A 12493-nucleotide genomic window follows, 5' to 3' on the forward strand; every position below is an offset into this window, starting at 1 on the left:
TGGTCTCGTTCCAACCAAATCGGATCCATGCGTATTTGTTGACAAGAATGGCGATCAAACCTTTGTTTTGATATACGTGGATGACATCATCATCGCGTCCAAGGATTCAGGGAGAGCAGATCAAATTACGAGAGGACTCTCGCGACAATTCAAAATTAAAGACCTTGGTGAAGCTAAATACTGCTTGGGGATCGAGATTCGTCAAGAAAAGAAGCAAATCCGTCTATCTCAGGCCGGCTACATTCGTGAAATTCTGAATAGATTTGGCATGATCAACTGCAAGCCTTCTAGGACGCCTTTGGTTGTTGGGTCAAAGTTATTGAAGGAAAACGCTTTAAAAATAGAAATAACATACCCTACAAGGAACTCACCGGCGCCCTTATGTATGTCGCAATGGAAACACGTCCGGACATTGCACACGCCGTGAGCGTTCTTTGCCAGTTCAACGATTGTTATAACGAGTCACACTGGTCAGCTGCAAAGCGCGTGTTAAGATATTTGAAGGGTGCCATGAATTATAGTCTCAATTACACAAGAGTCAACGAAGGATTAATTGGCTATGTCGACGCCAATTGGGGAAATTGCAGAATTGATAGGAAGTCATACACAGGCATGGCATTCGTTCTTGCTGGTGCCGCAATCTCATGGGGGATCAAGGAAACAGCGTACGGTCGCATTGTCATCCACGGAGGCCGAGTATCTGGGACTCACCGATGCGGCCAAAGAAACGGTTTACCTCGTCCAGTTTTTGAATGGATTGGGCCTCGGAAATCTAGCCACTGTTACTCTTTACAACGACAATATGGGCGCTGCCCATTTGGCTAAAAATCCTATTCATCACGCCAGGTCGAAACATATTGACATTCGTTGTCATTTTATTCGTGAAGCCTTGTCCGGAGGGACGATTCAACTAAGATACCTTCCTACTAAAGAAATGGCAGCTGATATGCTTACAAAGGCACTTTCATCACCTAAACACGAGGACTGCTGCGAAACTATGGGGATTGGTCCTACTGAAGATCCAGCCATGCAATCACGAAATTGAGGGAGAATGTTAAGAATACAATTTCCGTACTTTATATGTTCGCGACCAAATCATCATTATATGTATATTCACGGTTTTGTTCACGGACCAATCACGTTAGAGCGCCCGAAGCGCTATCGTATCTACTATCTAGTTACTTTTATTCTTTGTCTACGGTCGTCATTCTTCGCGCCTTTTTCACAGTACACACACTTCACTTTTGTCTCTAACGATCAAGTAATAAATATATCCTGCTGTGTATATTCCTGTGTGTTTCAATACGCCCTGCTAACATATATTTAAAACAAATAATTTAAGTATACATTTTTTCAATCAAATAAAATCTCGTTTTGTTTATATTCATGTTGCGTTCTCTTATGTGCGCATTAAACAACAATATTTTGTTTAAATAAAAAATATATATTTTTTTCTTTAATATTACTTTTATATAAATTTTTGTAACTATTTATATATTTAATTAGAAAAAACGAATAGCTTATTATTTTATTTGTATTTTTTGTTTAATTCAGAATCATGAGTTTATTATTTCTGATCACAATAAGTTATTCTTTCACGAATAACTTATAATATATAAATAGAAATATTTATTTATTCTATTAAATGTGTTGTTGGTTGATCAAATAATATAAAATTTAATCCAATATGCATAAACAATAAATTGTACCTGTTGCATTATTAAAAGTCATTCTTAAATTCCAATGTAAAGCAATAATCGCTATGTTATAACAACTGATGTATATAACATTAAAATACATATTTTATATTTTGGTAAAGTATAAATGCTTTTGCAATCGTTGGATCAACGCTTTGTATTCAACTTAATGCAACGACGAACAAAGCATCGTGAACAAAAATCCGAGTTTTTTCATTGATTTTACACCAGGGTTTAGAATAGAAGCCGTTTAAAGCCAAAAATAGAGTTCTCGTTCAAACTGGAATAGAAATTAACGCTTTATTTCAATTACGTGCAATCTCGTGTGTAAATTGAAAATACTTCAATATTTGCACGTTATGTTGAAATTCTTCGATATGGTTCTTTCTATTGCAACGTCATTTACCACTCGTGCGAAAGAACAGAATCTTTCTTTGGTTATATTTAATAAAAATTAAACTCTTTAAAAAATTTAGCCATATAATAAGAGTTTTGCCATTGTATATATGTGTATATATGTAGATATTAATATAAATAAACTTATCAAATAGTACACGATGGGTTAGAAGTTAAAATCATTATTTCTTTAGTACAATAATGAATGGTAATGAAGATAATTTCTATTAATATTCTGAAGCTAGTGATATGAACAAATGTTTACGTAGTACGTTAACAAATTAAAAAAATATATATATTTTAATTATTATTAATGAATTGTTAAAATAAGTTTTGTAATAAAATTATTTAATATGTTTCCAAAGATGTTAAGTGTGCGCGCGCGTTTGGGCGCGCGCGTGTGTGTGTGACGGTCATTTCACCAACCAAAATCTACTTAAAAATCAAATATTCCTGTTGTAATTTAAAATAAAATATTTATAAACAAAATAATCAATTTTATTTCGCCAGTGAATAGAATAACAACTGTTTACTATACACCGTCGACTGAAGCATCGGTGCTCCATCTTATAGTTGTTATTGCGATAAATATTACCACAGCCCCAGTGGTCGAATTGGCACGACACCCGCACGGTATACGGGAGGTTCCAGGTTCAAACCCTGGCTGGGGTAATATTTTTCGCAATAAAATTTAAAAATTATTTAATTGACTGATTGAACGAACTCACCGAGTGAAGTTCGATCATAATTATGCTGAAGGGTCTCGTCCGGATGGATAGTAACTATGTAGTCGTGCATCCCTGCACGTCGAGCCAACAGAGTTTAAAAAAACCACTAGAAAGGAAAAAAAGGCGCCCTCCAAGGGGCGCTCCAATCGCTGCCGTGGGCCTGCGCATCTTCCTAGGCCCGCGCGCATCCGCCATATTTCTTCATAGTTCGAAACAGTATAGGCCAGTAAGTCGCCATCTAAGGTGAATGGGTGGGAGAAGTAAGATCCAAAAGAAGCTACTGGGGAGGGAGGTCCATCCGGACGAGACCCTTCAGCATAATTATGATCGAACTTCACTCGGTGAGTTCGTTCAATCAGTCAATTATGCCTAGGGTCTCGTCCGGATGGATAGTAACTATGTAGCTGTTCACCACGCGAATTACCTGGCCCTCAAACATGAGAATGCACATCGGTTTTTTTTTTTTTTTTAATTAAAAACCAGAAAAAAAATTTTTCTTACAAAAGTTGTTTAAGGAAGTATAGAGTTGGTGCCCGCAGAAAAAATCGAGTTCGCAAACGCGTCTGAATCTACGATCGGACGATTATAAAATCTCGCAAACATACGAGATTCTCCGGACCAACCTGCGGCCCTTTTTATGAGGTCCAGAGAGACTCCTTTCTTGGCCGCTAACGAGGTAGACGCATGACGCGTGCTATGCGCCGAAAAAGATTCATCGACTCCACAGGCCACAAGAGTACTCCGTATCCACCGACTGATGGTCTGACTTCCCGCAGGTCTATAAGGCCTTTTTAAAGTTATAAATAAAAAGTCACAACCAATTGGGCGCAAATTGACGGTACGCTCTAAATAATCCGAAATAAGCACTGTAATGCATAAGTTATCGTGGCCTGTAAAGCGAGAAAAAGAAAGTAATGGCTGAGAGCGACCCGGCGCCGATGTCTTCAAGCGATCCGCTATCCGAATAGTGATCTTATTTCTAGTTAGAGATATTTGTGAGACTTTAATTGCTGCCAAGGTTTGACAACGCTGACCTGAACACAATGCTAGCTTTAACACGAGTTTCCTCGTAAGAGTGTCTAAAGAGAGATCTTGGTGAGGAAACCAAGAACCTAGCTTAGAAATCACCGGGGTCGGGTCCCAAATGAAATCATATTTTGGATGCGGCGGTTTCAAAATCCCCGCTCCCTTACAGAAGCGCCGAACTAATGGGTGATCACCTATTTTATTGGCAGAAATTAAGGAAATCGCCGATCTTGATGTATTCAGAGCGGAGTATGAGCCAACACTATCTAGCTCTTTTGACAAAAAGGCGAGAAAGTCTTCCGCTTTTGGACAGAATAGATCGATCTGGCGACTCTTGCAAAAGAACCACCATGATCGCAAAGGCCGCGAATACTGTTGGATTGTAGCCGGGGCGAGCGAGGCCAACATTACGTTCAATGCCGAGTCAGGAACTAGTCGCGCTGCAAAAGCTTGCCAGATAATCTCCCTGCTGCCAGGGAAAGGGAGTTCGCCGCCGGGTGTTGAGACCTAAGAGGAGCGGAAAGAAGATTATTAGATGGAGGAAGAATCAGAGGTTCTTCTATTAACATGCGCTGAAAGAGGGGTAACCAGGGTTGCGAAGGCCACCAAGGCACCACTACCACTCCTTCCGCTCTGTCGTCAATAATCTTGCGTAATACTCTGGTAACTAATATAAAAGGAGGGAAGGCGTAGAAGAAAAATCCCTCCCAAGATAGCGTAAAAGCATCCACTGCAAAGGATCCGGGATCTGGTAGCCAAGAGACGTAAGTGTCGCATTTCGCGTTTAAAGCGGAAGCAAAAAGATCGATTTCGAAGGGACCGAACCGTCGCAGAGTTGTTCTGAAACCGGATTTGGACAGTGACCATTCGGTATTTGTATCCAATCGGCGAGATTCACTATCCGCGACAACGTTCTCCGACGAGGGTATGTGAGAAGCGAAGAGGAAAATGTTTCTCTCCTCGCACCACTGCCAGATATCTTTGGCGATTGAAGACAAAACCGGAAATCTGACAGATCCGAAACGGTTAATGTATGATAAAGCCGTCGTGTTGTCCAGCCTCAAAAGGATGTCGCAGTCACGACATGTGGCCGCAAAGGATTTAAGGGCGTAAAAAGCCGCCTTTAATTCAAGTACGTTGATATGTAGAAGACGCTCTTCCTCCGACCACCATCCATGAGTACTATTGGAACCGCATGCGGCCCCCCAGCCGGTAAGTGAGGCATCAGAAAATATTTCCGCTGTATAGATACCTGCTCGAATAAAATTTCTTTGATGACGATTTGATAGGATCGACATCCACCAGCGAAAATCCTCGTTGATAGAGGAGGGGAGTTCCATTACCGCAGCAAAATTGTTCTCGTATTTCTGCAAAGCAAGATATTTCGCCCTCTCGAACGATTTGGTATACAGAAGGCCATATTGGACCGCTGGGCAAATCGATACCAGAGAGCCAATCATAGACGCAAAAACTTGAATCGTGCAATGAGCCCTTCTTGACAAAGAAGACACGAGAGAGTAAAGGCTACGTCGACGTTGCTCTGGAATAGTAACCGATTGCTGGACAGAGTTAAAAACAAAACCCAAATACTTGCGCTCATGAGACGGTTCAAGTTCCGATTTCCGAAAATTAATGACAAACCCTAAAGAGGTGAGAAGGTCGATGTGAGCTTGTACGTTAAGCCGGCAAGCGGCTTTGGAAGGAGCTAGCAGAAGAAAATCATCCAGATACACAACTGATTCGTAACCCCGAGAACGGAGAAAAGCAACTACGGGGCGAAGCAACTTAGTAAAGATGTAAGGAGCAGTAGCGAGCCCAAAGGGCAAGGCCAAAAATTGATACGTTTTCCCTCTCCACTGGAAGCGTAAAAATTTCCTGTGTTCCGGGTGAATTGCCACTAGTAGATATGCATCTTCAAGGTCGAGTGAAGCCATCTGTGATCCTGGTAGCATGAGGCGAACTACTGTGCGCCAATCCTCTAACTTGAAATGCGGCGGGAAAATGTATAAATTTAGATCTTTTAAATTTAAAATAAAACGCATCCCTCCGGAGGATTTCTCAATCAGAAAGAAGGAGGATAGAAATTGATCTTCCGATGACTCCACCTGGGTAATGGCCCCTTTGTTAAGCAAGCGCTGAATTTCCGCATCGCACTGAGACTCGACTGAAGAGGTGAAAGTAGGTTCGGCGAGGACCGGACGCATTATTGGTGTAGAAGAGAAGGGAATTTTATATACACGTACTGCGCTGAGAACCTCAGGATCCGATGTGATACCTTTCCAGGCGTGAACAAAATTTGCTAATCTGCCTGCAACTCTCACCTCGTTTAGCGACGATGTCGGGAGCGAGACGATGACCTCCGGGATCTGTCCTTCGACCATGCCCCACTCCTTCGATGTGGAGAGTTGTTCCGGCGAGTGGGGCCCTTCGAGTTTCCCGATGTCGAGGGTAACTTAGGCTGCGGCTGTGCTCGGGCCGGCTGATGAGCGGCCGCCTTGCTTATAGCCGGTTTTGGTTTGTAGGTTAGCTCCCTGGCTACTTTCTCGCAGGCCTTGGCTTCTTTGATATCTTCGGCGAAAGAGCTACCGAATAACCAATCGTCGATCGGCGCCGAGTCCGCCGTATTCTTGCCCAGAAAGTTAAGAGCTGGTTTAATAAAGGCCCGTCTCTGCAACGAGAGACGGTATTGTAGATCAGCCAATAGCTGGATGCCTTCAGCAATAGGCTGCAAAGGCTTTCTTGCCTCCTCGGATAACATTTGGTCCACTTCCTCTGACAAGAATTTCGAGACACCTGAGCCTATGGCGTTAAGAGCCGCTGCCAGCTGTGACTGATGTGTCGCTTGCGCTTCGTCTCGTTTGAGAGCGGAGGTGGATCCCTTTAAAGTCGGAAGTAATAATTTATTTAACTTCGGTGGTCCTAAAATCGAGAAATCCCCTTTAACTTCATGTTTGGTGAGAAGTTGTGACCTCAAAGCATCCGGAAGACCTTTGTGGACAGTATCACGAGCAAAGGCGAGTGCCGTCTGATCCCACGTCGAGGCGACGGGGGGATCCGTACACGGGCCAAAGAGCTCGGACGCCCTCTTACTCGCCTTATTCCCACTTTCGTCAGGAGGTGAGAGGGGGGCGAAGGATACGCTGCAGTTACGCGCGTCTACGCCTGAGCCTAAAAAAAAGCGGAAGCTGAAATGAGTAAACGCTCTCGAGGTCCCGATCGGAATCGTTCCCTCTATGCCAAATTGTGGCTGGGCCAACAAAAAGGGTCGACAAGGGAACGCACCTGGTACGACGCCCCGGTTCAAAAAGAACCGTCCGAGACCTCCTTTAAGCGCTTATCTTCCGCTTGCAGCCCCGAGTCGGCCGGTAGCGTCGACCTAACCTCCTCCGGCTGGTCCGAATGCGGTTGCGACGGGACGGAATGCTGGTTCTCCTGATCCTCCTGCACTGCTGAGACATCCGCTGGACGACCACTGTCGCTACGAGGCGAGGCAACAGCCCCGGGCGCGTCCAGGCCTCTTGGCGGCGCGCACGCACTCGTCTTATCTGGGGCCGACCGGGGAACGCGGGCATTCGCCTCGATCCTCGCGATCCGATTTCCCTGCTCGGTCATGAGCTCTAGAATACGATCTAGAGAATCTGAGCGGGAGACTTCTCGAGAATGTGACCTATACTTAACCGGTCTGCGAAATCCTCTTTCCTCGCCTGAAGAATCTCGTGATGAAGCGCGTTTGCGCCTTTTGTGGCTTCTAGGAGATCTAAAGCGTTTCCTGCGCGAGGATTTACCCATAATTAGGCCAACGAATGACTGAGAAGAAACGAAGAACTGTTGAAAAAATGGGAAAAACCGAGGTGCTGATGTGTGTTGCTCGACGAACAGAAAACACAATGAAGAAATATGGCGGATGCGCGGGGGCCTAGGAAGATGCGCAGGCCCACGGCAGCGATTGGAGCGCCCCTTGGAGGGCGCCTTTTTTCCCTTTCTAGTGGTTTTTTGAAACTCTGTTGGCTCGACGTGCAGGGATGCACGATTACATAGTTACTATCCATCCGGACGAGACCCTAAGCATAATTTAGAAATTACATCAACTGACCAAAACCATGGTCAAAATTAATAATGTCTCGATATTGATCTGAAAAAAGTGCTGTGTGAATCCGACAAACCAAGTTGGCTCACAGTTTTTCAATGTTCATATCGGTAAAGACATTATATATTGCCAGTTACGGTCGATTTAAATTCCTTTAATTAAAATATTTATATTGGGTATTGTAATTTATTTTTTATTTTGCATTCTTGATATTGTATTTTAATTTGTTGATTTATTTTATCTGTTTTGTCATTTTGTAAAAAAAGATTTTTAAAATATTGGTATAATTAATATAAAAAATCTTCACGCTTGCACATACACACATACTGACAAGAAAGTTCATTTTAATGACCCGATTTTTTAATTATATTTTAAAATAAAAAATAACGCATTGTTTATGTATTATAAATATTGATAAATCTTATTGTCTTTTTATATAACTTTTATTTAGCTTTAACATTATGATATTACTATTACACTATTAACCCTTGATACACACAGCTGTCAAAATATATTGTACAATGACAGCTGCAAATGAAGTAAACGCAGCAAGAGAACCAATCGGCATCGCGGAAAAGTGACAACAATACCTGCGACATGCCCTTTTTAGAAGAGGATTCACACACACACACACGCACACACACACACACCCACGCACGCACGCACGCACGCACGCACGCACGCACGCACGCACGCACGCACGCACGCACGCACGCACGCACGCACGCACGCACGCACGCACGCACGCACGCACGCACGCACGCACGCACGCACGCACGCACGCACGCACGCACGCACGCACGCACGCACGCACGCTCGCACGCACGCACGCACGCACGCACGCAAGCACCCACGCACGCACCCACGCACGCACGCACGCACGCACGCACGCACGCACGCACGCACGCACGCACGCACGCACGCACGCACGCACGCACGCACGCACGCACGCACGCACGCACGCACGCACGCACGCACGCACGCACGCACGCACGCACGCACGCACGCACGCACGCACGCACGCACGCACGCATGCACGGGCGCGCGCACGCACTCACGCACGCAGGCACGCACACACGCACGCACGCACGCACGCACGCACGCACGCACGCACGCACGCACGCACGCACGCACGCACGCACGCACGCACGCACGCACGCACGCACGCACGCACGCACGCACGCACGCACGCACGCACGCACGCACGCACGCACGCACGCACGCACGCACGCACGCACGCACGCACGCACGCACGCACGCACGCACGCACGCACGCACGCACGCACGCACGCACGCACGCACGCACGCACGCACGCACGCACGCACGCACGCACGCTCGCACGCACGCACGCCCGCACGCACGCACGCACGCACGCACGCACGCACGCACGCACGCACGCACGCACGCACGCACGCACGCACGCACGCACGCACGCACGCACGCACGCACGCACGCACACTTTCTTTGCTTCTTTTACTATATTATTACTATTATTACTATATTATTACTTTACTATTATAACCTTTTTATTAATTATTAATTGTTTATAATAATTAAACTGTATATTTCTTATACTTTTACAATAGGTACTGTCATTACATATACGCGAGCGCGCGCGCACGCGTGTGTGTGTGTGTTGTGTGTGTGTGTGTAGGGTAAGTCGGGGCATGATGCCAAAGTTAAGAAATATTATAAAAATATGAATAAATCGATAGTCACAACTGCTTCGGAATATTTGCAAGATAATATATATTTAAGATTTATTTTTAAGTGTATATTTAAGGTATATTTAAGGTTATTGGGCTAGTACCATATGAGTCAATATTTCTAAATTTTATTTTAAGAAAAACCATTTTTATGGATATATTTTAGACACTTGTATAATTACTGGTTTTATAATGTAATTTTTCATTCAATTATGTATCAATTTATCTACTGATAAATGTAAACAGTTCAAGATTTGACTTCAGTTGACATTCGTACAAGAGAAATGTCGCGACATTGCATCTCTTCGCTGTAGGCAGCTATCATGCCAGTGCCATGTGTTTGAGTGAGGTTATGTATTGTGTTTATGTTGAAAAATAATGGAAGGTAACAAACAATTTTGATAACGGGAGATTTGCTTGCAAAAGAATAGTGCTGTGGAAAGAAAACACTACACGGCGCGGAGTTACCACATGTTCACGTCGCGTACAGCTGATCGAAAGGCCGACAAGAAACGCGACAATTCATCCACTTTTGATTGAATTTTTGGCCTTATTACACGTCAACGTCGTTTTGTCTTATACTTAACAAGTGCTATAGAAGAATCAAATAATGTTATTTTCAGTTTTTTGAACTTGTTTCTTTACAGACAGTGAGTGAAATCTTCGAAAAATGTATGTTTCCGGTACAATTTCCTGTAAAACTTATGTTAAAAATGCCAACTTTGAGATTTAATATCTCAAAAACTAGACGTCAGATCTTCTCAAAATTGCATTTAAGTGTATTTAGGTTTTCTTTATAATATATTTTTAATTCAGATTTTTTTCTTTGACATGTTCTGATGGCCCAATAACCTTAAGGTGCTAAAAATAGCCACCTTAAAAGTTATCGTTAAAATGTTATAATTTGATTATTGAAAATATATCATAAATAATATTAATATATTATAAATTTAAATTAATTGATATAGCAGCGCCAAGTTTTTGCATTAAATATTTTTTAAATTTTGATTAAATTTTATAAACATTGTGTAACAGCTTCTTTCTAAAGATTTATTGCTACTTGCTATGGTTATATGTAACATACAATTGATGTATGTAGGTATATGTGCATTAACAGATATAAAGTTATTGCAAGTTGTGTTTTACTACAATAATTCCTTTTAATTATTTATTATATAATTAATTATTTATAAGTTGTAAAATATATCAAAGTTATTTTAAAGCCAATTAAACTATTACAATGTACACCAAAACTATAAGAGACTCAAAGAAATTGTAGCGCTGTATAAAAATAACGAAACTGTGTCAACAGAAGTATCGACAGGTATAACCTGTTTTAAATATACAAACATATGTTAGATAGGATTGATGTTTGTATACATGCGTTAATTCGTAAGGTTATTGCAAGTTGCATTTAACTTCAGGCAAACGCTTTTTATTAAAGATATGTAGAACAGTATACATATGTACTATTCGCGAGAGTTATCCCTGACACTTCTATATTTAAATCAGCAGAGAATATTGACCACTCTAGAACGGAAATCTTTTCTCTCGAGAAACACGCTTGAGTTATCTTTGTCGTATAAACAGCAGCATTATCTTGTTCAAAAATATATTCTGTATCACTAATACGTCATGTAGTTACTAACTTAGTTTTTAATTAATTTTAAGTAGCTGGCACTGTTTATTCTGTCCTGAATGAAATAAAAATGTCTATTTTCGCATTATGCCAATTGCTGCCCAAATTATTTTGAAGCACACATGTTATCTTTCTATCCGGGAGTGCGTATGTGCGTGCGCGTGCGTTCCTATGTCTCTCGCTAAAATATTGTACAAAATGTATTAAAATTTTATATGAAATAAAAAATAGCAGTTTTTCCATATAATATATGTATATATAAGAATTATATCTATGTTTTTAATTATAATTAAAATTAGTGCACTTTCTTGCTTGTGTTGTTATTGCATAAAATAATTATTATAGGTATCAAGAATTTTTTATCCAAAATTGGTTGTAAATTTATTTCAAATACATTTCTGATAATAATTACATCTTATGACCTGTTTTATAGTCAATTTACGTATATGAAAAAAATAAAAAATAACGTGAGAAAATGTAAGATTTTAGGAAATCTAAGGAAGATATTTAGCTTCAAACTCGAGCATGTGAGTATACGAATATTTCGTATCTACTAATATTAATGTTTATGTCTTGTCATGCAAGAAGGTAACAGCTACTGATGTGCTAATGCAAAAGGGCTAATGCCGGTGTGCTAGTAGATGATTAGGCCACGTAAAAATTTGAAACAGAACCATTTGCCGGCAGATTGATAAGCCAAAGTTGGCATAAGCAACGTTCTCGTGCGTGCACCCGAGTCATACGTATCGTGACATCACTTTGTTGAATAAAGAAAGAACTTCACTGAAGATGTTATATGTTAAGTTGTTTCACTTGTCTTAGCCTATAATGTTATTAATTTTCCCGATTTTATACACTGTTAAATTCGCAGTGTCAAATTATATTCAATTTGAGTCATTTTTAACTATTCATATAGGTCGCCACTGCTCCTATTCAATATGTTAATTTAACTAAACTCGTTAATTTAACTAAAACAATATGTTAATTTAACTAAACTAATGGAGTTAAAATAACACTTTTGTGTTAAAATAATATATTTCGACACATATGATAGTTAGACATTATATGTTGTCTAATTTACGCCAACTTGTAAGATAATTGGCCTTTTTTTTCTCGTTGGAGGAGAAAATGCGTAATGCATTACAATCTATTTCTCTATTTCCAAATATTGCGCTGCTTGCTCACGTACTTTCCCTCACGTTCAATCGAACTT

The 12493-nt window shown here is 41.5% G+C and overlaps 1 protein-coding gene across 1 annotated transcript; it reads right to left on the reverse strand.

Moving 5' to 3' along the window:
- Positions 1-2942: 2942 nt before the first annotated feature.
- LOC143901633 (uncharacterized) lies at positions 2943-6398 on the reverse strand. Its single transcript, XM_077414059.1, has 2 exons — positions 6169-6398; positions 2943-4354 (listed from the first exon to the last, which is right to left on the reverse strand). The coding sequence occupies exons 1-2, from the start codon at positions 6226-6228 to the stop codon at positions 3332-3334; spliced, it is 1083 nt and encodes a 360-aa protein (XP_077270185.1). The 5' UTR covers positions 6229-6398; the 3' UTR covers positions 2943-3331.
- Positions 6399-12493: the final 6095 nt, after the last annotated feature.

Source organism: Temnothorax americanus, unplaced genomic scaffold (assembly GCF_048541705.1).
Source record: "Temnothorax americanus isolate GAGA-0224 unplaced genomic scaffold, ASM4854170v1 Scaffold35, whole genome shotgun sequence".
NCBI lineage: Eukaryota > Metazoa > Arthropoda > Insecta > Hymenoptera > Formicidae > Temnothorax > Temnothorax americanus.